The sequence below is a fragment of the Lytechinus pictus genome, chromosome 15 (assembly GCF_037042905.1).
Source record: "Lytechinus pictus isolate F3 Inbred chromosome 15, Lp3.0, whole genome shotgun sequence".
In the NCBI taxonomy this organism is placed as follows: domain Eukaryota; kingdom Metazoa; phylum Echinodermata; class Echinoidea; order Temnopleuroida; family Toxopneustidae; genus Lytechinus; species Lytechinus pictus.
The window spans coordinates 16,653,567-16,680,657 of record NC_087259.1 but is presented as its reverse complement, the minus strand read 5'-3'; the positions used below and the strand labels follow the sequence as shown (position 1 = coordinate 16,680,657).

Here is a 27,091-nt window from a genome sequence, read left to right as displayed (position 1 = left end):
AGCAGCGGCACTACATAATTGCACTGAGCTGGCTGGCTTCAGTAACTATGGATATTCAATCAATGGCTGCAGTTAGAGCGCAGATAGTTTGGATTTTCATACTTTACATCACAGATCTTTAAGCAGACCTGCCAACCTCTGGGAATGAAAAACTGTATTCTGTGATACAAAAAACTGTATTTTCCCCCAAAAAAGTGTATTTCATAATAAAATGCTTGGCGCACTCGCCCATCACGGCGCTCAAGCTGCATGCAAGCTAAAATGCGCATTGCTCTTGCAGATGAAAAAAAACCCATTGAAACTTGTGTATACAGTATCTCACCCTGGTTTTTACAAAATGATTGAAAAAAAAAAAAAACAAGTTACCTGAAATTACATTGATCTAATAACCATATTTGTGTACGTTTTATGAAATAGAGACATATAGAGATGATTTTTCTCAATAAATTACGATTTTATTAAAAAAAATTAAAAAAAAACATATTTTTTTTAAAAAAGAAAAAACGTACTGCCGTATTTTGGTTGCAAAAACGTACTAAATACGGCTAAAACGTACTGGTTGGCAGGTCTGTTTAAGTTCTGGGCAGCTGGGCCTGAGATTTCATACATGTACAAAGCGCATGAGCCTACGTCTACAGTGTACTTGCAGAGTAATGTTCATTTACGCAAACTTTTGTGAATTTTTCAAAATTATGAGTTCAGGCTGCATATTTATTCTTTGCCAGGTTATCCTCATTTGGAAAAGTTGTACATAATATTTATAGATTTTGTGAAGTTTGTTAACACTGCATGGGATTACAAAAAATGTAATTTTTGCTAGTACATGTATGAATAATTACATATTGGCCTACGTGTAGTTTGATTTTAATATATTAGTAGCATTCTTATCCCTACGTGTATCATATGGTGTCTCCATGGGCCGATTGCACGAAAGGGTCTTTCCAAGGACCGTCTTTCGTGTCGCCCATCTTTTATGATACGCCATGTGAAACGCATTTCAAATAAATTATCTGCAAATATATTTTATTTGTCCGTTAAAATAAACAAAATATTTGTTTATAAAATGATGTGATATCTCATGAAATTGTATAAAATTTGATTTAAAAGCAAGCTTACGAATTTTATTTGTTTATCATAAATTTCAGAAACACCCCGCTTTATAGCGCATCATAAAAGATGGGCGACACGAAAGACGGTCCTTGGAAAGACCCTTTCGTGCAATCGGCCCCTCTTTTCTCCACGTCATGGGAAAGGATACAGATATGCAAGAGAGTACTACAGTAGGGAAAAGAGAAATTGAGCAATCCAGAGTAAATTTATAACATACATGTAGTAAATTAATCAAGTTTTTTGTAGAGTACCCGTAATTCAATGAATGGTAGGGGGTCCTAAAGCTATGCAACACTCGTCGCGCATGTAATTTCAATGGCAAAATGGGCACTCTGTGCGTGTGAAGTACGACTGCAGAAGACAAATGATTCCTATTCAATTTTTCTACAGAGGCTGCAAAATAACTAAATGCGGAGAAAACCAGCAACTGTTTGGAATTTGGGAGTAATATTCACTTTAATTTCACATTTTCCTAAAGTTACATGTATGTATAGCATATTTTAGAAATTGAGGCACAGGAATTTCTTTGCATGATAAATTAAGGACCCCTTATGTACATCGGGCAGCAAAATCAAGGTGTTTGGAAAACATGGCATGGCAGGATTTTCGTATCAGTGAGTTTTGTGATATTTTCTTCTTTAGAATATTATACACAAATTAGTGAAAGATAATTTGTTCAAATATTAAAACTGGCATAGTTTTTATCGTTTGTAAACAATGTGCGTAGCTTTAGGTCCCCCATCATAATAAAAAATTAATTCATAGAAATTGAAGTCAATTACAATTTTTTGCAATTATAATTACTTTCCCTTCAAAAATTTGAATTACAAAGTTAAGCAGCCTCCTGTTGGGTCTCTTGCTGTAAACCAAGAGGTAGTTTTTATTTGCACAGTGCACACTCACTTTTAATGTACATACAGGTACATGTATGTAAGTGAAATTTAAAATTACTTCAACATGGCACCTCGCACTGATACACAGAACGTTTTCATCCTGGGATAGCTTTGAAGCTGCTGAAAGGGATTACTCTTCTCAAGTTTCAAAGATTACAATTTACTCATAAAAAGGTAATTAATTTCATAATTGAGCTCAACTCTGACACTTACTTATAAGAATATAGGAATGTTACAGTGTATGTATGTTATCAACTGACAATTTTTGTTGAATAAAGAATTCATGTTTAATCTTAAGTTAAATTCTTAGATACCCAGACACGGGGCCCCCTTTCATACACCTCATGTCAAAAATGCACTGAAAGTTTACCAGAGACCCGGGGGGGGGGGGGGCACTTAGTATATAATGCATAATGGGTATGTGCCGCGAAGGGGACCCCCATTTTTACACTCAAATTTCCGTTCCAGGGCATAGCATTTTCATCTTATTGAGAAAAAGAACTAAGAAAGCCGCTCCGAAGCATAGCATTTTCTTCTTATCGAGAGAAAAGAAAGAAATCCGCTCCAAAGCTTTGCATATTTTTCGTTACGCCGTTCCGGTCGCATTGATCCGCCACAATGAACTGCAATTTTGGTGAAAAGCGGCCGCAGAGTGCTGTCCGACCATCGCCTCTGCGCGAGCGCACCCGGTGCCCGTGCCGCTGGGTTAGCTGCATACACGTATGCCCGCTCCATAGGGATGCACACGCAGGCGACCCGTTCCAAGGACCCCCGTTTTCACAAACATTTGTAGTTCCGAGGACCCTCCTTTTTACAATAAGTCCGCTCCAAGGCCCCCGTTTTTGTCTCGCCCGCGGCACATACCCACCACTTTTTTGGTTGAGTACCCCCCCCCCCCCCGGGCCAGAGACACAGTTGATCTATAAAATAGGTTAACCTAAAAATTTGCATTTTTTCCAGTGATAAACATCTTTTTTTAATGCTCAAGTAACACAGGTAACAGCTCAGAGATAGGCCCTAACAAAAAGTCAAAACTCCAAAAGCAACAATTTTTTTATTTTAAAACATCTGCGAGCATCTTTCCAAGAGCAAGATTAAAGAATCAAGATAAGATAAAAGATACAAGAAAAGATACATCAATTTCAGCCCGGCTCGATCGACCCATTCCACAATGCAATCACAGTCGATCACACAAAGCCAGAACAGTCACAGTCTACAGTGCAGAGCGGATCAACAGCGTAGCTCGGGCCGGGTCGATCGGGCTACGTCTAATCACCACCAGGGTCTAAGCCGCAGGAGATCGGCTTCCGCTCTGGACCTAAAAGCAATACCTTTACATTTTTGCTAATATGATCCTCATATATTGTAAATAACTAAAATATAGTTTAATATCATATTCCTAAGAATCAGAAAATTGAATTTAAAGCGATTATATTGAAAAAGATGTGCTATAAAAGACCACAATTAGTTATTGATTGAGTGAGATTGAGAGCCGGTTTTTTCCAACACAAATGCACAGAGCTCAGCGCTCATTTACACTCGACTCACCTCCCGACAAAATTTTCGAGGACACTGCTTTTTCCTGCACTCTGACCGCCAACGACGGCAATTTGTGGCAAATCCAGCAGACCTCCTACTCCAATGGCAGAAAATGCATCTTGCAGTCGATTAACAACTGGAATAAGATCTTCCATTCCCTTATTCCCAGCCATGATTGCGAGTTTATTTTTCTTTTCGCATAAATGTTATTGCAAAATTAAAATCCTATGATGGCCGACTCCCCCCTTCACGCGCATGCGCACGTAAACCGTATCAAATTTACTCGCGCACCCTTTTATTTTACGTTCTAAACGAACGCTACGATACACAGCGATCATATAAGCAACGAATTCAACAACTTCTGGCTCCACTATTCAGATTTCTTTTACTACCTATTTGCTATTAGGCAAGTTTACAATGACGTCATTCATTATGTGTCATCCTCCTTCGCCCCAAAACAAAAATCCTTACCAGGAAATCACATTCCACTCAAGGAATGGAAACCCTTAAAATAGAAAGCGAAATAATCGTTTGTTTCATATCCTTGTTGTTGCATTGTGAATTCCATGCTTCCTGATATCTGAAAGAAATCACTAAATTAAAGTTCGAAGTGTGATACACCTGCCCTATCATGGGAATTCTCCTCATTTTTTTATTTGGGGGGGGGGGGGGGGTTATTTGCCTTTAAAAAAATCTTATTTGAACATAAATCATAACTAGGTAAGCGTATTGTCGACCTTTAGATATTTTAATCAGGGGTTGCGCCTGATGGGTGTCATATTCATATTCTTCTGATTGTATATATTGTATTTGGCTCTGCCCCACTTTACAATGTTACTTTAATTACAGTAACAGAACACCATGTAAGTACGCTCCCAAAACACATGCAGGGTTTATGTTGGTCCCACAATGGAATACTATAATAGTCACCCCTTGCCACCTGTACCTGAGCTTGTTAAATTAAGGGATTCTCCTCACACCACTTCGGTGCAGGCTGCTATACTAAAGAAGGCGAGGGGGGGGGGGGTAATGTATTTTTTTTTCGAATCTCTAATTATGAAAATGAATGGACCAGTTTAATTGATTAACAGATTTATGTATATGTTCATGAATAACTTATTTTGCTGGTAACTTGGTGTATTATTTAGGAAGTTATTTGTCAGTTTATGTTTGCATTTCACGGCTGTTTGTAAATGTCACTGAAAGAATCAATTAAAAAAAAACTTTCAAACAAAAAACTTGCCTCCAGTAACTTGAGGGAGAATCTTTCCTCTCACAAGCAGCTGTCTATCACCTTGAGCATCGGTCCCTGGTTTTATTAAAAACCGTGACTTATTCAGTACAAGACCATTTAATTGTGTTTACCTTATATCTTAAAGATATCTTAAAGGCAGAAATTCTTATGTTTGAAAAGATTATTTTAAATTGCTGCATTGATAAATAACGTTTGTATTATAATCTTGACTATTTTTTTTACTTAGAAATCTGCTATATTGCTTTTAATTTGTATATCAAGATGTATAAAAAAAACAATTTGAAAACGTAACAAATGAAATGGAATGAAATGCTAAGAGAAACCGAGTGATGGCGCTAGCCCATATAAAAGAAAAGGTCGTTCAAGTTTCACGTATCTATGATGGCATTATTATGGAGATTCAGATTCCTTTAATGCATATATTAACTCATAAAGAATTGTGATGACAATAATGGTGCTGGTGGTGGTGGTGATGGTGATGATGATGATGACAACGATGACGACAACGATGATGATGAGGAAGATGATGAGGATGATGATGATGACAATGATGATGATGACGTTGATGATGATGATGATGGTGATGACGATGACGATGATGATGTTGATGACGATGATGATCATGATAAAACTTAAAGCTTTTACACCATATACTGTATAAAAAATTAAGATGAAATTATTATTTGTACCATGCGTCCATGCCTGCTTATTCTTTATTCATTCAAATTATCTGGGTGCTCTCTCTCTCTCTCTGTCTCCTTCTCATTATTTTATACACTTTTAGAAATATATTGCGGTTGACACCCAGCATGCCCAGTCCCATATACCGTGTGGGTAAAAAAAAATCCAACTCACAAATCCCCAATTTAAGGGTAAAATATGACACGAACATTATTATACATGGCCTGAAGGAGTATCTTCTCCCAAATAATTAAATACCATATTTATGTGATATTTGTTAACGCTTGGGTAATCAGGATTTTTTTGTTTTTTTTTACTGTGATGTAAAGTTCGATTTGCGCCAAAGTAAGGCATGGCTGCAAAGGATGAACCCAGATGTCATTGGTGTCATAATCTTATATAAGTATATATTCTTGCATTATTATGTAGTACACATATCTGCAAATCTCCCCTTTCAATGAAATTAACATGAAACTTGATACTACAAAGTGTTTATTGAACAATTAGTATGTTAATTATTGAAAATGTGTTTTGCAATTGAGATTAATGCAAACCCTTGTAGGGTTATGACATATACATCTGCAATGGATTCATTCATTGCAGTCATGCCTTACTTTGGCGCAAATCAATATTTACATTATTGCAAATAGTATTTACTGATTATCCAAGTGTGAAGACATACCATATATATATGGTATCAAATTGTTTGAGAGAAGATACTCTTTCTCGCCATATATAATAATTATGTCTTCATGACATATTTTTCCTTGAATTGTGAATTTGTGAGGTGTCAAGTTTTTTTTAAATCACACGGTAAATATAAATATATACGTCATGGTACAAATTATACACAATAATTTTTATACTCCAATTTTCAATAGTCCTATATACCAAGTCAATGGTCTGAAACTTGTCCATTGACTCTCACTTCGTACTTTTCACGAGACAACTTTCGATGATTTATCAAACAATTTAGTGGTGACCTTTGACCCGAATGGGATAATCAACATACCCCAAGCTGGAACCTGTAAAGTGCCGACACCTTTTCAAGATTTCCTCACGCTCCACCTCTCAAAATGACTCCGGATTTTGGGTCAATACGGCCATTTCTTGTGCCTTTTACTTCTTATGATCAATCAATCTTATTCACGCCCGTTATTTATGACAGAAATCGGACTTTTACGGCTGTAATTCTCTGACGAAGAATATGGCTTTATCACCGATGAATCAGGGGTTTAAACTTTAAGCGATTTCAGATATTTCATGAAAATGCGAAACAATCACATACAGAAACAAAAAACATACCAAAATAGTTTCAAAATAGTTATAAAAATTGTACATATATTGACAATGGCTTCATTTTTGTTTATAGCTTTGGTGTTCCTATACACCGGGGGGGGGGGGATTGGCCCCTACGAATAATTAACCCTAAATGATAGAAACATCATTTAAAGATTTTTGCTACATGAAAACCTCAAAAAGTATTGTCATCGTTTTTAGTTTCAGCATGCAATGAGAGACATTTCGTGAGTGAATAAATATTCAATCTAGGCCTATTACATATTCTAGCTATATACACTCTTAAAATGTTGGGTAACATACTGTTCACACAACAACTGGTTAAAAATGTATCCAACTCTGGGTAGTTTTTGTTTTCAACCAATACTGTGTAGTTTTCACCCAAACCACACAATATTGGTCTAAAACTGCCCAGAATTGGATAAAGTTTTAACCAATTATTATGTGGACAGTACGTTGCCCAACATTTTTAAGAGTGTAGCTAAGTAAATTTATAATTGTACTGAATATCATGCATAAATATAATATGGATCAATACAAAATAAATTCAAAACTAATTATGTAACATGTTTGTATTTCTTAAACACTCCAGTTAACTACTGGCTAATCCAAACGAACAGAAGCTGCAGCAGTCCTATGCACAACCAAGTCTTACAAATGGTGGCAGCGGTGGGATTCGAACCCAATACTGATTTAATTTATGACGCCTATACATATAGATCTACATAAATGTATTTCTACACATGATTTCTGATCTAATTCATTATCACCAGGTAATCTAAATGCCTTTATCAAAATTTATAAAGAACGGGGTTGGCTGGCGCGCTGACTGAAAATATTTTTAAGACACAACAGACAGATTTTGGAAAGGCCATTAACCATTAGACAACATTTCGAATTTTCCATATTACTGCTTTCTACGCCTGAAAACACGTGTGAGCTGTCCATCAACAAATTAGTACCTTCTCAAGTCCAGAGAAGCATTAAATATCGTAAAACCCCGATTCGAACACGATCCACACGAACGCTGTCACTTAAATTTTAAACACAAGTTTTTTGTGTTTTTTTTTAAATAGGAACACTCTACAATTATTCAAAATATCATAACTTTACAAAATAAAAGGTTTTTATAATAATGGCAGGACTGCTCCTGAATATTAATGGTAAAAAATTTGACACTTTTTTATATCCAGAAATCTAATTTTGCGACAGATTTTGACATATATACCACCACCTGTATACCCCAGTGGACCTAGGCCTGTCTTAATTACGCTTGCATCATCATGGTTATGATTGAAACAGGTTTTTTTTGTTTTGCAATAGTATTTATTAAAATCATTCAGTTCAAAATCATACAAGTAATACTAAATTGCAAAATGTTAACAAAATGACATTCTCAACAAAAGCACTGTTCACAAAAGTCAAATAATTATTCATCATACAGAAAATTGCACAAAAATCATATAGTATTTCGACATATTTATACAAGCTCGTAATAATATTTTTTTTTATTGAATTAATCATTTAGTTAAAAAACATATACATAACACATTATCTGAAAGAATATTGCCCAAAAAAGAACTAGGTAAATACCTAGTCTAAAAATACAAAATATAACATAAAATTAATCTACAGCGAAGCAGTGGAATCAGATGAAACTGAATTAACCAAAAAAAAACATACACCCTCCCACCCTTGGACTTGTTGAGATGTCATCGATATCAAGTTCATAGGCCAGGTTGCAGTCATACTAATCAAACTGACTTCAGAACGATCACGGCTAGATACTTTGTTACGACTTTCATACCATGGGTCGGTTTGAAGTCGGTTTCTTTGGTGCATGTGACTGCGATAGTCTGGCAGTAACGGGTTCCTGCGTCCGTAGTTCCACCATGAACAACGGATTCAAGAACATAGAAAATGTATTGTCAAATGCTCTTCATGACAATGAACAACCAAGAAAAAGTCTTTGTCCAAAATCGATGAATCAAAAGAGCAGTGACGTCCTGGAGAGCGTTTCATGAAAGGACTTGTCAGACGTTTTATCCGACAAGTCCTGTTTTATCCGATAGTTTCCATAGGGACTGCACTTCTCAGCCAATCAAAATCAAGGAAAGTTGCCAGATCTAACAACTTGTCAGATGAATATGTTGATGAAACGCGCCCCTGGACCCTCGACAAACTACATAATTTGCAATTTTTTGTCAGCTCAGAATCTTACGAAGATCAGCTGTCTCGGTGTCGACAAAGACCTCTCAACTGTTCGTTGTGATTTGACGGGCATTTTCAATAGATTTTCTATGTAGTTGTAGAATCCGTTCCCGTCGCGATTGGGAAAACTCGCTAATACAGGGAATTTTCCGCCCAGCGATCGACGCAGAACGCTTTCTGAAGAACATTTAATGTCAAATGCCCTTCATGACAATGAGCAATCAAGAAAAAGTCTTTGTCGAAAATTTGTGAAGCAAAGCACAGCAGTTTCGTCCTGGACTCTGAAAGAACGACATATATTTGCAATTTTTCATCGGCTCCGAAACTTAGGAGGAAACTGCTGTCCAGGTTCACCAATAATTTTCTACAAGTCCTTGTTTTTTTTTCATTTTACGGGCATTTTCAGTACATTTTTTTTTTAAACCCACCATGGGCATTTATTATATACATAGTTGAACATTCAAAATCACATCACATGTTTACATATTTCTTTTTCAAACAAATATTCCAAATTAAATTCTCGACAATCTTTTCCTGTTTTGTTTCTTATAAGTATACATTTATAAATGCACCAAAAAGCAATTGTAAGAAATGAATCAAGTCTGGTTTCTTTGTGAGCCTTAAGTAAATGCAGTTCTGTTATTTGTAGGTCGACATTGTATTCAAACTTAGCTACTGTTGTCAAATAAGAAAAGAATATCTTATTTAGCTTACACTCAACGTACATACTATGTTCTTTAATCCGCGCTGCGACGTGGTGAGAAAAATCACAATTTTATCTAATTATTCTCCAAATCACAATTATCAGTGTTTTTTAATAGTCTTTTGGTAATAACAGTTTTCGATCGTTTGAAAGTTACATAAAACCAAAAAATAAATCCAAACTCAAATTAATAAGTTTAACATAATTTTCTTCTTGTTTTTCTTTCATAATTATGGACACTATCTACCTCACTCATCTTTGGACGAAGCCCGTCTCGACAAGAAGTGGCGTCGTGAGCCAAAATCTTAAGAGGGCCATACATGGCGTGTGGGGAGGGGGGTCAAAAGCGAGCGAAGGGAGAGAGCAAGAATTTTACATTTTTAATACAATAATCTAATTATGCGATAGATTTTGGCATTCAGAAAATGATATCATATTTTACCTTTTCCCTTTCTTTCCCCCTCTTTTCATGGTTGTGATTATTCTTGTTTTATGGGGGGGGGGGCGCATGGCCCCGAATCCCCCATCTGTATCAAACGCCTGTGACGACAAGTCGCTCCCGGGGAACGTCCCATGAGGCTCAAGGGCTTCGATCACGGGATCGTAAAATTCATCACTCTCTGCATCAAGACGGATTGAATGAGACGTCACACGGTCGCCACCGTCGATGAGTTATTGGAGATAGAAAGGTCTTTAAACGTTTCATTTGATTGGTGGAGGGGGACATTGGTTGCACCTCATTAGTGATCGGGTGCCAATCCATGGGGCATAGATACCACCCTTCTTTATTGCGCTCCTTATCCTCCCTAAATTAGTTTTTTTATTTTATCTATTCAGTAATCGATAGCTGGTTGGTGGTGAGTTTATCGATTGATTAATTGATTCGTCCTATTAATTAATTAACCTGTTAATTGATCAATTAATTAATTTATTTATTTATTTATTCATTAATTATTTATGTAATCAATCATTCATTCATTTTACTTTACAATTGAGCTTCTAAATAAAAAAAAATCATTAGGGATCACAATAATTGAAAGTATTTTACACGATGACAGTACAACTCTTGGTTAATAAAAAGAAAAAGTGGCAGAAAAATCAATAACAAATTAAATTGTACAAAATGTAATGCAATATTATTAGATATGCCTATTTTAGCGTGAGACATCATCGCCTCCCTGAACTAAAAACCCCTCGTGGGCACTTGCCCCCCCCCCCCCCGTACGGGGAATTCATTCCCCGTAAGAAAAAATAACCTTTTTTTCAAAATGGAAAGTGCCCTTTTTTCCAAATGAAATGTTCCCTTTTTTAAATGAAATACCCTTTTTTAATTAAAACATAATATATTTTAGGTTAGAAAATAACAAAAGTTTTTGCTCGCGCTTCGCATCAATTGTCGTTTAGTAAGGTTCTCATTCTGTCCTTGGTTACAAAAATGCTTAGAATATCCAGTTTTCAAGTTGGAATTATCACAAATTCTTGGTTCGCTTTTTGCGCTCCCATCAATTATTTTTTAGCAAGGTATTCATTCTATTCTTGGTTACAAAAAGTGCTTAGAAGGTCCAGTTTTCAGGTTCGAATATATCACCCATTTTCAGCTCGCGCTTCGCGCTCGCATTATTCGATTGGTGAGATATATATTCTATTCATCAGTCACTAAATACAGTCCTTATCAGGTTCCTTTTCTGGTCAGTATATCAAAAATTTCAGCTCGCGCTTCGCGCTCTCGCCAATTCTTTAGTTAGATACACATCTTTTTCATGATAACAAAAACTGCTCGGGGTATTTAATTTTATTGCATGAAATATCCAAAAGTTTGAGCACGCGAATCGCACTCACAATCAGAAATCAATTCAAAAAGGCTTTGCTCAACTTAATAGATACAATCACACAACTAATTCACGCAGATAATAATCTCATGGTGAAAATATGCGTTTGCACCAAATTGCCAACTTTGACATAATTATAAGTGCCCTTTTTGGCTTTGCCCTCCCCCACAAGCGAAAATACGTTCCGCCGACCCTGTTGCTCGCCTCTTTACTTCAAAGTTTTTACCTCAAAGTAGGTTCTTATAGTTTTTTTTAATAGAAGAATTAAACTTTATATCAATACATTGTCATGCTCAAAGGATATACATGCACTTGAGTCTTTATTAGAAATGAACAAGAATCATGAAAAAGCACAAAATTACTAGCGAATGGAAATGATTCATTTTTGGCGAATATGATATGTAATAAGATACGAAAAAGAGCATAAAAGCAGAGATCTTCGCGGAGAAAAACGGGCGAACCGAAGTAATATTTCACCGCTGTAGCCTCGGCCATTGTCAGCCAGGGCTTGGCTGCTAAGTGCCGGCATGACCCTGGCGATAAACTTCTTGACACCGAGCCCCGTAAAGGGTGACAAATCGGCAATAAGAAAGCCAACGGAGACAGTGGGGTGAAGAAAATGAAGAAGATTTGGAAGAGTTAATGCGTCATATGAAGTTCCCATAATCGACGTGAGAGTTGAATATATGAAAAAAGATGACAGAACGGTCGTGCCTGTGTTTATGAAGTGCGTGCGCTCTTTGGAGTACACGAAGAGGTGCACTTGATTTAATGTGGTAGAAAAAAGAACCAAAAATTGTATGCAGGAGAAACGCGATCATAAAAAAGGAACAATGATGGAAGAACGTTATATACATGCTATAAGGGTCAGAGATTACCAGAAATGTGAAAAACAACAGAAAAAAATAGGAGTGGTTGCGAAGTAATATAAAGGGAAGAAGAGAAGAGGATTTGATAAGCATTGACGTAATGAGTCAAAATGTCTCATGCAAGCGAAGCGAGAGAGCGAATTTCTGATTTTGAGATAAACTTTTACATATCATTAAGAAAATCACATCATAGCACCACTTTTCATTGTCTTTTCTTTCATTTTCTCCACCTTTTTCTTTTTGCTTTCTTGGTCGTAAAACTTTTTTGAGTCCAGATAATAAGGTAAAATGAAAAAAAATCTTGAACGAAGTCGAATAAAAATTGTCGTAAACTTTCAATTAGCCTTGCAATTTTCATATTTCTTGTAAGGATTGAAATAAGTGCCTGAAAATGGTAGGGAAGAGGAAGAAGATGAAGGATAAGAATAAGAAGAAAAAGAAGAAGGAGAAGAAGAAGAAGAAGAAGAAGGAGAAGAAGAAGAAGAAGAAGAAGAAGAAGAGAGAAATAGCTGGAAAAGGGAAATTAATCTTTTAAGTAGTCCGTTTTGTACTGGTGAGAGAAGGCCTATTAATCTATCAATATGGCAATAATAGGGTGTGAAAATCATACGATATGTTATAATTTGTCCATAAATGGCAGGATTGAAAGTTATAGTTGGGTGGCGACGTGACAAGAGCCAGTTAGCTGCAAGGTCAGGTTTCTAATTTTTATCGGCAAATTGTGATAATCGACCAGCGTAAAAGGTGAGGAAGAAGGGTAGAGAACAGAGGGAAAGTTGAAAAGGGAGAAGTCTGGTGACGGATAAGAAGCAGTGTATACCCCGGCTTTACCGACATTCGCCAAGGTCACATGTCGAGATGTATGAGACCTCCTGACTAACTGCTGCAGTCACAATAAGAGATCCCATCCGAGGCCGATCAAAGCTATTACGATTAATTTCGAATGACGAACCATCGGTCGATTTGGAGTCGGGTACATTGGTGTGAGTGCAGCATACCTGGACACAGGGGTCTCCCTGTTTCGTGAAAAAGGACAAGAAATTGATGAAGTGGTGTGTGTCTTTCGCGCGCCGAGGTGTTCGCGATCACTAGGCGTCACGGTCGGTCGTTCATTGACTTGACTTCGTGGACTGTCTGATGTCGTCTGCTAGTTAATGTTTTGCGGGCTCGTGCAAAGCTTGGGTGCACACTTTATCACGCCTCTGTATAAAAAATCATAATCTAACGACTGTGATTTTATGAAAACGAATTAAGAGATATATAAGAGACAAGAGTTTTCCGATTTTTTTCTCCGAACTTTTGATGTCTAGTCATCGCCGGTTGCCAGTGCAGAGTTTTGACTTTGTTTCTTAGTTATACGGGCGTCACCTTGCCATCTAGCTGCTAGCTCGTATGACTGTCGAGGTCGTGGTCGAGGTGACCGAACGTCCAGATCGACGCCCACGTCAATACTAGGCTTGGTGCTGGGACGTTGCCCTGGTCAGCATTCTTGTAGATACCTGAGGATCGAGGTTGGAAAAATTTTATTACTGAAGCGTCAATGAATCTTTATCAACGACCGGACGGTCAGTGCTTCGGCACTGTTGATCGACTTTCATAGTTGCCACAATTTCTCCTGTATTAAGCGGTGGACAAGGAGAGTGACCATTTTCGATTCGAAAGTGCATTGCTTTATAAATCTCGCTATTTTCTGTCCGTTCATTTGTTTTGAGTAAAACGTCAGCATTGAGTACAACTTGACAGCGATAGTGACTATGCGAATGTCTCTTTCAGCTCCTGGCTAATGTGTTTAACCGGTCCGATATCACGGGGATTTTAACTTTTTCACGGGAGCCATTGTATATTCCAATTTCTATCATGTTCAGTCGATGATCACGGTTAGCATATATTATTAAGACAGAGTGACCATTTGAACAATTATTCATGAACACGATGATACCAGAATATGCTACGATAAATTGTGCCATTGATTTCATTAATAGCGTTAAATAAACTCTTCAGTCTTCTTGAAACTTGCATCACACCTTTTTTAAAAGTTGACATTGACATTTACGTATCCAGTCGTTGAGAAGAGACTTGACTTGGCCATCTTGAACAACTGACTTTATTACCTCTTTCGTTTGTAATTAGACATCAAGTATGGAGGCGAAGAGAAAATCGTTTTTAATCTGTGATATTTTGAGTGAGAATTTTTCGGCATTTCGTCACCCCGCCGCCGGGGCCTTAGGTTGTCCGACAAACATGAGTCGTTATACCGCTATGATGAAGGCCTACACGGGCTACCACACAACCTCAGGTAAAAACAAAAAAAATTGTTGTTTCAATCGTCACAATGAGATGTTATTTTTAAACATTGCTGTCCATAAAATTAGAATGATGATTATTTATCTGATTTCGGGTAAATCAAGACAGAATTTGTTCTATGTACAACTGGAAAGTCAGAGAGAGAAAGATGCCTTTAGAAAGACAATTCATCTATCTGTACACGTAGTTTAAAATCCCAGGTGGTTCACCTAAACAACATTTTTGTTCTATTTTAAGGGTTTAAGTCGATGTTTTCAGGCCTATCCTCCTCTCCCTTCCTTCCCCACCCTCTCCTTCTCTCTCCCACCCTCTCTCTCCCCGTCTTTCCCTCTACTCCTTCAATAGAAATCTGTTTCCACCGAGTGGTCTATTTGCGTATACCGATGATAGGAAAACGATTGATTAGCCTATTATGCCAACTGTATAATTTTTACTATTCATAAAGTGAAAGGGAATGATACGTTGATAAGAAGGAGAGAGAGAGAGGGAAGGGGGCGGGGGGAGGGGTTGGCGGAGGGAAAAGGGAATGGAGAATGTTAATTTAGTATGAGTTGAAAACAGATAATTACTTGATCAATTTACTACACCATTAATGTCTCAACATTTTTGACCCGTTACCATGGTTACGACTCTGCTATAGTATAAGACAGACTTATTTTGTGCGATATTAGTACAATCAGTATTGTTAAGGAGACAACTTAATCTTTATGTAAATTTTACTGCTGAATAATATCATGATTGAGAAGAAAAATACATGTAGGCCTATTAATAGGGGGGATCGAAAATTTGCACGTGTAATGTCGTAGATCAAACTCGTTTTTTTAATTATCCTGTATTGATTGCAAAATTACCTTTCATTTCAAAATGATTGAATACTATGATTTTTTTTTACATCTTCGAAGAAGTGGTGCTGTATATTCATATTCATATTCATAACTCCTCGATTATATTTTGAGCTACAAGTACTTTAATTTTGACACACTTGTTTGCAGTTTAAAATGTGATTTATGCTGTCAATAAATTGTAGAATTTTTAATAAATAAATTCATCCACTGTTTCCGACGATTGTATAGGTTTCCAATGTCTGTCTCTTGGGAAGACACATAACATTAGTATTTTAATGACATTTCTGTGTTTTACTTTGGTAAATTTACCTAATGCTATTATGGTTTGATAATCAAACATAGGCCTAATATGAATTTACAAAGTTAAGGGTCCTCAAATCATGTTAAATCAATTAAGTGCTACATAATAGGCCTCATTCACAAAAACAAAGCAATGAAACTGTTTGAGCAGCAGTTTACCATTCTAAACTTCGATGCCAAAGCTTACAGCTGTTATTGGATAAAGAGCATAATTTTTAAGCGACCATACTATTTTTAAAGTAGAAATTAACAGCTGAAATCTAAAATTAAGAAGTTCTTTTAGCAATACCAGAACGACAAAAACATCAAAAGCTCAGCCAGCTAGACCATTCTCAGATATTACGATATTTCCAATGACCGATTTTGAGTAGTTTTCGTTTGTGAGCATGACTGAAATACTGAGGAAAACATATTGAGTCTCTTCTTGGTGCTTTATTATTTTCAGTCACGTGACCAAACACACAAGATTAAAGATTTCTGTTTAATCATGCCATTCGATTCAGAGTGTTTACTTTTCTGGATTAATAGTGTGAAGCTCAATCATTATTAATCGTATTACTGTCAGCTCGAGTTTGAAATTATCGAGAATTTTTTTTCCTTAAGAGGTGGTTTGTGTTGATTTGAGATTCTCATTTGGCACTGGAATTTTATTAAATTATCTTGTAGATCTCCACGTATTCGATTTAACACGACTTATCAATCTTGTATAGTTTAAAACAAAAATGTATATTGAAATGTATTTGAAGTATTAGTTTATTATCATTCTGAATATCGTTTTTTTTAAATAAAAGTCTCATGTGATCATGTGACCATAATTCCACCCCTCGCTTCTTAGCCTCACTTTCTCATAATTATATTTTTGTCCTTCTACATACCTTAATATATGATAAAAGTACAAAAAAAATCGATCTTTGTCTAGCTGTCTCTCTCTCTTTGTGTCTGTCCTGCATTATCCCCTCCCTTTCTCACTCCCTCCCTCCATCCATCCATCCATCCATCCATCCATCCATCCATCCATCCATCCATCCATCCATCCATCCATCCATCTATCTATCTATCTATCTATCTATCTATCTATCTATCTATCTATCTATCTATCTATCTATCTATCTATCTATCTATCTATCTATCTATCTATCTATCTATCTATCTATCTATCTATCTATATCTCTCAATCTATTATCATGATTATGTTTCAATGTCTTGATCTATTTTCTTTTTAATTTTCTTGCGATTTTTTTTTTATTTTAAACATGTCTTTTCCCCATCCCCTTTCCTGCTATTCCTACCCCTCTCTCTGTTTTATCCTTCCTCTCCCCATCTCCCTCCTACATTCATTTTAGAATCCTATCCTATCCTTACCCTAAGTGTTATTTTTGTCCATTCTGTATTCATTTATTCAATTTCTCCTCAGATCTTTTCTTTGCTTGTTTAGTCGGGTTAAAAGATAAACTTTATTCTCTTTCTTTCAAAGTCTCTTCCAAAAAGATTTGAAGAGATCGATACGACAAAAGTTCAGATCAAATCACGAACATTGCATTTGCTCTACAAAATTAGGTCAGAGACACAAAAAGAAAGTCTTGTGTCTTTCTTACTAACGAATTTGTGTTATCTATATATCAGTAAGTTGTTCTGGGGCAAAGCTGGAAGAGGTAGATCATAACGAAATTGAATTTGGCCTATTTTATAAATGTCATCCATTTGAAAACACTTACATTTAAAAAGAGAAGTATATTTTTTTTGTAATACATTTACTTAAGCTCTGTTTATATGGCTTAGTTTCAATATTTTTCCTTGCTCGCGTGTGGTAGGAGTTATTAATAACGACTCTGTCACACTGTCTATGGGTTTTATCGAATTAGGAGCCGCTAAGTGATGTAGCGGGGATGTCAGGCACGCAGGTCGGAGACGTTTCGGCCAATCTCAACGCCATCGATACGCTCAATTAACGGCCGTCTTATAATCACATACATGCTCTGTTTTTTAACAAGTAAACATTCCCCAGACAGCATTTGCGACCAAGCGAGAGCAAAACGCAAACATTGAATGTATTTAAACTCGCCTTTCAAAGGCGATTAATCAGTCACCTTGTCCTTAAAAATCATGACTTTTTGCACTTGATCAAAATAATTGATGGTGGTGATGACGAGAAGGTTCCCGGATGAAAGTTTTTTTTTCTCAAGGTTCTTTTGCTCGATTTCTGCATTAAACTTGTCAAAGTCTAAATGCACACTGATAACATACATTAGGCTTATACCATTAACTTAGAAACGTCAGTCTTTTTGTGATCATATAATCTTGTGGTATATAGGAAAATGTCGGAACTATGAAGAGTGACATTAAAATTTATTAAAGATCACATCTAAAAATGTGATGAAAGCCTTCTTTCAATGTACGTTGTTTGAGCCCTCTATTCCTCGACAAAATAATGGAAAGGGAAAACAATTCTTTTATAATCATCTTACTGGATAAATCTGATGGATCCATACAAAATCTCAAATAAAATGTCAATTTATAGTAAGTTTGAATATTTTATTTAGTTCAATTCAGATCTAAGTTACTTGTGCATGGCGTCAGGCTTGCCCCCCCCCCTTGCCAAACATTTTTGTTTCGTGAATTCGAATGAAAGTTAGAATTGGTAATTTTCTTACTGAATCAGATTGTGTTTAACAATCATATTGCAATGTGGACATTTTGAGTTGTTCCCCTTCCCCGGAAAGTGGAGGGGGGGGGGGCTCTTAGCACTGGTAAATACAAGTAAATATTAATGTTGGTTTCATTATGTATCACGTTGCTTAAAGAGAACTGCATGCTATACGATGGGGGTAGGGTGTCCGGACAATTTAGAATTCTGAAGCCTTCCCTTTTTTGTCTTTAGATTACTATAACACTTTGTACTAAAAACTCATGTAACTTTGCTCGTTACCTATCGTTGTTTAAGAATTGATTGTCCGGACACACATTTTCCTTTTTTTTTATAAGTGATATTTGCGGAGAAGATTGTCGGTTATTTTGAAGCCGTAGCTGCCATAATAAGCAACTATATATTGTTGTGTCTACCATTATCGTTCAACTTCTGTACCCTATAGCATTTCACGATGAGATTTGCTAGTCGTTCTTCACTGATAACTGTTATAAGCTACTGAACATTCTCGTCTCTGATTGGCTTAGAGCAAATTAATCTGTGGAAATCACTGACAAAACTTTTCCTGAAACCTATCCTTATTAATTACGAATTCAGAACAAGAAGGTCTGCCGAATTATGGGTTCATATTTTATGCATAATGTTTTTACAACAGTACACTCTTAAAAAGTTGGGCAACATACTGTCAACACAACAATTGGTTAAAAATGTATCCAACTCTGGGTAGTTTTCACCCAATGCACACATTATTGGTTTAAAACTACCCAGAATTGGATAAAGTTTTAACCAATTGTTGTGTTGACAGTATGTTGCCCAACATTTTTAAAAGTGTATCATAATTATGGGGTGCACATTCATTTCGAAAAAAAGAAAGAAATGAAAAGAATATTGCCATATTTAACATGCTTAACTTAATTATGGTCATCAGTTCTTAGAATATACGACTTTGGCAGATGGTGCTTGAAAATTAGCATCTATACATCTTTACCATTTTCATTTTTTTATATTAAATTGTATTCATGATAAATATCAAACCTAATATTTGTGATGAACGAAAATTCTGAATTACACTCTTTTCAAATCAGATAACATTTATCGAAAAACAGGAAAGTTCTTTATTTTGTATATAACAGAATAATTCTGTCATATACAAAATAAAGAACTTTCCTGTTATTCGATAAATGTTATCTGATCTGAAAAGAGTGTAATTACGAGGAATTAAACTCTATTGTAGACAGGGGCATCGATCCATGTTCCGGATGGGCGGGGCAAATAGTCCAAAATTATCATACAGAATTTGCACGCGAAACGCGCAGAATAATTGACTATATTGTATATTTAACGGTATCTTTAGGCCTAGTTTAATGGTTTTAGAGTGCTTTCCACTGCTTTTTAAAACATACATTTACATTGATATTACGAATTTCACATTTGTCAAAATTGTTGGGGGCAAATCGATATGATTAATGAATATGAAAATTAATTCATATAAAATGAAATGTTGAAGTTACCCTTTTGCTAATATTTCAAATCACACCATTGTAAAGCCAAAATCGTCTTTGCTTAAATCATATATAGGGCCTTCCCAATTAAGAATAGACGGATGACCACTATTCAAGTTTGGAACTAACGCCTTGTTATTATTCAAATCATTTAATTAACTTTTCTCTTTCAGGAATCGGTGCAAATCTTGCAGTCGACATCTTGTATCCAACTCTGATTCATTCCCCCTCTATACCAATCCACCACCACGCCCCTGCCACGCCCACTCCTCACCTTCATCTACTCAAACACAACTCCGCATCCAGCATACCACCGGCGAGAAATCACCCCAATAACAGACCGCTAGATAGCCAGAATTTCCCCGATGGATGCCGCCCCGCGTCGGCCGCTGAGGCTCATTTACCCGCGACTCTTCCGATCAAGCCGCGAAGACCGAGGCGACGACGAACGACGTTCACTCCAGGGCAGCTGGCGGCCATGGAGAGGAAATTTCGCTGCCAGAAATATTTGAGCGTTGCGGAGAGGGGCATGTTGGCCGACCGACTAGGCTTGAATGAAACTCAGATTAAGACATGGTATCAAAATAGAAGGTAAGATGATTAAGCAGGATGAATAAGATGAGGAGGGTCGGTAGGAGGGGGGGGGGGGGGGAGGAGGAAGAAGGGGGATATGATTAAAAAAACAAAAAAACATGCCCAAGTCTTTGTTCGCTGAAAAATATCCAAAATTTAGCATCTTTACCAGGTGGGCAGGTCTTTGTGGAATGTGGTGTTGGTAGTTCGGGCAGTTATGGCAATGATGGTGATTGTGATAATCTGATCATGGTGGATATGATGGCTAATGCTGAAGAAGACAATGGTGAAGATGGTGGTAATATCAGTGATGGTAGAATGGCGATGATGATGGTATTGATGACAGTGATGATGATAATGGTGATGATGATGATGATGATGATGATGATGATAATGATGATGATGATGATAATGATGATGATGATGATGATAATGATGATGATGATGGTGACGGTTTGAGTTTCTGCTGCGGATAATGATGATCGACAATGGTGATGATGATTATGATGACGATGATGATATTGATGATGGGATGATGATAGTGGTGATGATGATGATGATGGTGATGATGATGATGACGATGATGATGATGATGATGGTGATTATAGTAGGGCCCGCATGTATACAGGCTAGGTGGTTGACGAAGCTACTTATGTTTGATATGGCCCGACGCTATACGAGAGATGCCGATGTCAAAATAACCTGCTTGGAAACTTTCATTAAAAAAAATCTTAGTCTTGATTAGTCACATAGGGTCGTAATAATTATGTGAAGTTGTGTATATATCAAGACATTTCTATAATTATCAGTAAAAATGATTTATTTTGAAGCTATTGATATTTAAATGTTTATGATAATGACGGTAAAGCCAATGAATACAATATGACGACGGCGATAACAATCATGATGATTCGAATGACTGTGATTATGATATCAATAATGGTAGTGGTGGTGGTGTTAAGGGCTATGGTGATAGTGATTCAGATAATGATGGTGGTGGTCATGATGATGATGATGGTAATGTTGGTTCTGATATTGATGATGATGATGAATACAGACTGAAGAAAATGATGATATTGTAATCAGATAAAAAAAAAACCTGATAGACGATGATTTAGAAGAGGGCTTGAAAAAAAATACTAAGCAGTAGGCATATTACTGTGAGTGGTTAGATATTTTGAAGAAGGATTGTTGAATTCGGAACACAACAGATGGAATATGGGTATAATTAGTCCTCTCGACCTATGAGTAATATTATCGTCTTTTTTAAAAGTTTATACCCACAATATGTAATGATGTTCCCCATTATTGTCACATAATCACTATTTACGTATATTTCATTATGTGCAATGTATAATGTTTTATTTTTATAGATTATTTTGATAAGAAATAAGTTCCCATTGTATAAGTTCTAAAGTATCTAAAAGATGATTCGAACCATGTTTTTATGAAACATAAAATATAATGAATGACTGAATAAATGAATAAATTAAATGATGAATAAAAAAAGAGAAAAATGTGTTCACACAATTTTCAGAGACTTAATTCTGTGCATATATTTTGCACGTTCATATAACAATATATAAATCAGCAGTAACTCGGAGCATGATAATACGAACCGTCACTCGGGGAATTAAACTGTCGATATACGGTCAATTCAGACAGTTCAATGCCGCTATAAATCCCAAATCCCCTCATTTTTATCCTACCACACACCCTTTCCAATGTTAATTGCCTCTCAAATAAACAAATTAAATGGTTGCCATTTAAATGGTTTTTTTTTCCTCACAAGTGGCGAGTAATGTTCAGTTGAGTGACCTAAGGCAGTGAATAAAAGTTGTAAAAAATAAACGTGTGTTTTTGTGCATTGTAGATTTCTACATTATGTATTTTGCTTCACATATTTTTTTAATGGCCTTTCTCTAATGATGAATATTGAAAGTTTAAACTTCTTTAAAGGCATGAAATGTCCCCACACCTTCCCTTTGAATATTATTCTTCTTCTTCCTCCTCCTCTCCTTCTTCTTCTTCTTCTGATCTTCTTCTTCTTCTTCATTCGGAAAATGAAACTCAAGACAACACGAATACTACATAACAATAATACATCATAGATGTAGGACTATGTATACATTTAGATTCTTGAGATAATATGATTTTTTTTCTGAAGAATTCTGAAGAACACATGTCAACTCAATAATTTCCAAGAAAAAATAAAAAAGTAGACTCGATGACTTTTTAAAAAAAATTTCCAGGATATGCTTATTAAGTCTTCTTTACCCCTCTCGCAAAATTCCTTCAAAAGTTAGTTATAGTAGGTTTCGTATCAAAATGTCTTCACTTCCCGTTCCCGCCCCTCAATGTTATACCCCCCTTTTTCTTATTTTTCTCGAGCCCCTTTTCTTTTCCGACCTCCCCCAGCACGGCTTTTGACACGTACGTCTCAGGGGGTGAGGGTACACGCGTGCTGAGTGAATTGTGACCGTGAAACTAGCCCGGCACCAGAGAAGCTATTAGTATTTATGAACATCTCTCATCTTCTCTCCTTCGATCTAATGTGCTAACATTAAGAAGTTGATGGATTAAAGTCGGACGTTTATAGCGCTCAATTTGACGGATGGATGTTCTGACCAATGTTACAGAAAGCAGCTGCTTTCATCGTTTGTCGTTTCGGAATAAAGGAAGATAGATTTCTCAAATCCCGAAGAAAAGGTCAAGTTGGGAGGAAATGATAAGCGATAAAAAATTGAGTAAAAGAAAAAAAAATAGAAAGTATTATTTTTGTGACTAATTAAATGAATAACAAGTGGAACGCCATTAGCAGACTTTTCTGCATTACAGCAGCGTTAAATTTGAAAAAAATAAGATGAATAATTATTAACCCCCAAAACATTCATATGATAATAAAATGCTAGTCTCATTGACCCTAAGTTACCTTTTACCCTGATCACGTGACCAAAGACTCTTGCAAGACAGAGAGTTTATGTTCACCTTTCACGAACTAGATCCATAAACTTTCAAAGATATAATGGCATTTCAACAACACTGGTCTAAGTTTATTGACCCTAAATGACCTTTGACCTTGGTCATGTGACGTGAAACTCAGGCAGGATGTTCAGTGATACTTGATTTATGTCCAGGTTTCATGAAATAGATCCGCAAACTGTCAAAGTTATAATGGCATTTCAACAAATACCCCCAACATGGTCTAAGTTTATTGACCCAAAATGACCTTTGACCTTGGTCACGTGACGTGAAACCCAGGCAGGATGTTCAGTGATACTTAATTGATTTATGTCCAAGTTTCATGAACTAGATCCATAAACTTTCAAAATTACGATGGCATTTCAACAAATATTCAGGCATGATGTTCAGTGATACTTGATTACCCTTATACTTTCTAAGTTATGATGACATTTCAAAAACTTAACCCCCGACTTAATCATAAGATTTCAATGTTGACGACGCCGCCTTTCGTCGAAAAAAAAGCGGCGCAAAAGTCTCGATCTGCTTTGCAGGGGGGGAAATATGATTGCCTGAGCTGTGTGTCTCGAAAGCTGCCTATTTGAGTTTTGACGTAATTCAAATTGCTGCTACTTGTAAGACCGCCGTTGCATTCACAAAAGCATTTTTGGGAGAGAAAGTAAGCCGGGTCGAACTCAGGCTTGCAAAATTGACTTGCAGATCCACATAGGGCGCTAATTCAGTTCGGTTTGTTATTATAGGCGATGGTAGAAATAACCGAGATGGGCTCTAGAAATCCGGGCGATTTATTGTTCTCTCTGACTCTGTCATCCTCTCACTATCTCTCTCTTATCATCTCTTTCAGAACAAAATGGAAGCGACTGACAGGCCCAGCGGAGAGGATGGAGGAATTACGTCATCACTTTTGCAACGAGGACGGCTGCCCTGGCCGCATGCGCAAACACGTTCGCGATGTGGTAGGCACTGATCTGATTGGTCCTACGACCTTGACGTCATCGCCCGACAGCAACCAATTAGGAGAGGAGAATAGTTCAGCAGAGAATGGACTGCTGTCAACATTTCAAGAAAGCTCAACTGAAAGCTTTCATTCCGCAGATGAAGAGGAAGTTTGCTCTTGACTTCATGATAAAGTTAGACTGATTTGGAAGAGGGTAGTTTTATCCAATATTGCTCGAGACCTCTATTTATTGTTTTTCCAGTTTTGAGAACTGGTGTGCCGCTCTTGCTTTTGTGGCAGTAATTTTCACTATTATGAGTGAAAGTAGAATGAAAATCATCATTTAATCCAAATCAGGAGTGCACTCAAGCCGTTGAGCAATTTAATGTTTTCATACTATTGTACATGTACTATTTATTCTAATTACTATGTGTTTTACTCTGTACTTGGTCTTATACACATTTAGTCTAATTGCCAATTAGTCCAATGTCCAGACGGACTAAATTTCACTCACTCAAATGAAAATTTGATTCATGAACAGTTCATCTAACCAGAAAGACTGGGTGGTGTCAGATCAATGGGATATTATACACAATGGGTCTAGTCAAACTCGAAATTAGACAAAATGGCGATTAGACCAAACAGTTAGTAGAAGAACTGTTTGTACTGTAGATGAACTAGGATTAGACCATGTGGGGTGAGAAAGTAGACCAATCGGGTATAGACCAAGTGGCAGTTTATCAGGACAATACACCAAATGCACAAAACAACAGGATATATGTTTTTATCATAATACTTTTTTAATCAATGAACAGAATATATTTCACTCTTTGATTTTGTACATTTCAAACGCAATGGTCACAATACTTTTTTTTTTACACAACACATTTGTAGCAGCCTCGTAACTTTTGCGTGTTAATACCTTGGATTTAAGTTGATAACTCGACTGTAAAATGGTTCCATGACATTTGCTCCGGCGATAATTGCTCCGATGAAAAATCTGCACATTAAGCCAAACAAAAAACCTAACCTCCAAAACTAATAAACCCTTATCCTTATCTTTACACTATTTAACTCTATTACATTCCTTTCTTTAACCCTATGCGGTTTGAGATATTAAGACAGGAGGAAATGTCGCAGGAGCAAATGTCGTGTCACCAAACAATACCAGGGCAGTATAATATATAATGAGCAAAGGCAGCTCTTTATACATGCTTGCAAATTGCATCAAATATATGACCAACATTAAACAACTTGAGTTGAAATCTAACATTAAGTGTGCTCTTTGCAACTTTTTCTTTTAATATGACCATACATTTTACCGTAATTACACACCTTATGTTACATATCTTTGTAATATATATATTTTTTTTCTCCAAAAAAGGTAAATACACGTCCTACAATATTACAATTGTGTATGGACTAATTAGGATAACGTGACAAACACCGTAACCTGTACTATAAATCAAGCAGCATTTATTGACCATGTTACAAGAGCTCAATTCTTGCTATTAACCCTTTTGTGACTGGGCGCACGTATAATAATATGGGGTGATGTCTATGGCTTATAGATGTTAAACCATAATCAACCAGTCACTGATTTTTTATACATGCCACCCAACATATATGCATGCTCAGTCTGAACGACAATCAACAATAGGAGATGGCATGAACCTGGAATACTGATGCTTGGAGTGTTGTGGCCCAGTGGATTAGTCTTCTGACTTTGAAACAGAGAGTCGTGGATTCGAATCCCAGCCATGGCGTAATTTCCTTCAGCAAGAAATTTATCCACATTGTGCTGCACTCAACCTAGGTGAGGTGAAAGGCAGCTCGAGCTAAAGCCGGGGTAATAATGATAACAACAACGCGCCTCGGAATAGAATATATCTAGATAGATGGCGCTATATAAATGCCTGTTATTATCATCATGCTTTCATGAAATGGGCCTCGTATCTATATTTCCCTTACAGATAGGTCTGTATTCTAAAGGCAGGATTAACTTAAGACAATGGTCTAACTTTGTGTTAAAATTATGGGAAGCCAAACATGTCAAAATTTTGTTTACACTGCATGCTCAGTTCCTCTGTTAACTGTGCTTGTTCCTTTAATGGTGAAGACAACTGTCTTCTGTACCCTTGCCAGACAGTTAAAAAGATTTAGAGTCAAATGAGCTGGTTCGTTGAACCTCTACTCTTCAAAAATTTATGTTGCAATTGGCTATCCATAGATAAACCACAACTTATGACCAGAATTTAAATTAAACCAGACATCAGAATACTGGGCATAGTGTTCAGTGAAAGAGACACACCATGTTACATGTACTGAAGGAACATGTTTGCAAGAACCGCCATGCACCTCTATATAAAGAATGCTTTACTTGGTTGGAATTTATATACAGGTTTCCCTGCATCAATTATTTTCAAGACCAAAATCATAGAAATTGAAGTGTCATGGTTTGTAAATTAGTGATAAATGGTATTTCTCTATGTTTTTTTTGGGTATTCTTGAGGTTACATACATATCAGCATTGAAAATAACTGCTAAAAAATCGCAGTAAAATAATAAATCATTTTTGTCATTATTTAGTAGTTATCAAATATCACATTCTCATT

At 36.5% G+C, this 27,091-nt stretch overlaps 2 protein-coding genes across 8 annotated transcripts in view; one reads left to right on the top strand and one right to left on the bottom strand.

Annotated features, from left to right (window-relative positions):
- The window catches only part of LOC129277823 (dynamin-1-like), a 52,866-nt gene extending 49,066 nt beyond the window's left edge, over window positions 1-3,800 (bottom strand). For all 7 annotated transcript variants that reach the window (XM_054913997.2, XM_054913998.2, XM_054913995.2 and 4 more), the window contains exon 1: window positions 3,552-3,800. In XM_054913997.2, coding sequence (XP_054769972.1) covers window positions 3,552-3,715 — 164 coding nt within the window. In that variant the 5' untranslated portion in view covers window positions 3,716-3,800. The remainder of the gene's footprint in view (window positions 1-3,551) is intronic.
- Window positions 3,801-13,765: 9,965 nt separating this feature from the next.
- Window positions 13,766-25,708, top strand: LOC129277338 (homeobox protein EMX1-like). Its single transcript, XM_054913529.2, has 3 exons — window positions 13,766-14,685; window positions 20,158-20,575; window positions 24,384-25,708. Exons 1-3 carry the CDS (start codon window positions 14,529-14,531, stop codon window positions 24,655-24,657), a joined length of 849 nt encoding a protein of 282 aa, XP_054769504.2. The 5' UTR covers window positions 13,766-14,528; the 3' UTR covers window positions 24,658-25,708.
- Window positions 25,709-27,091: the final 1,383 nt, after the last annotated feature.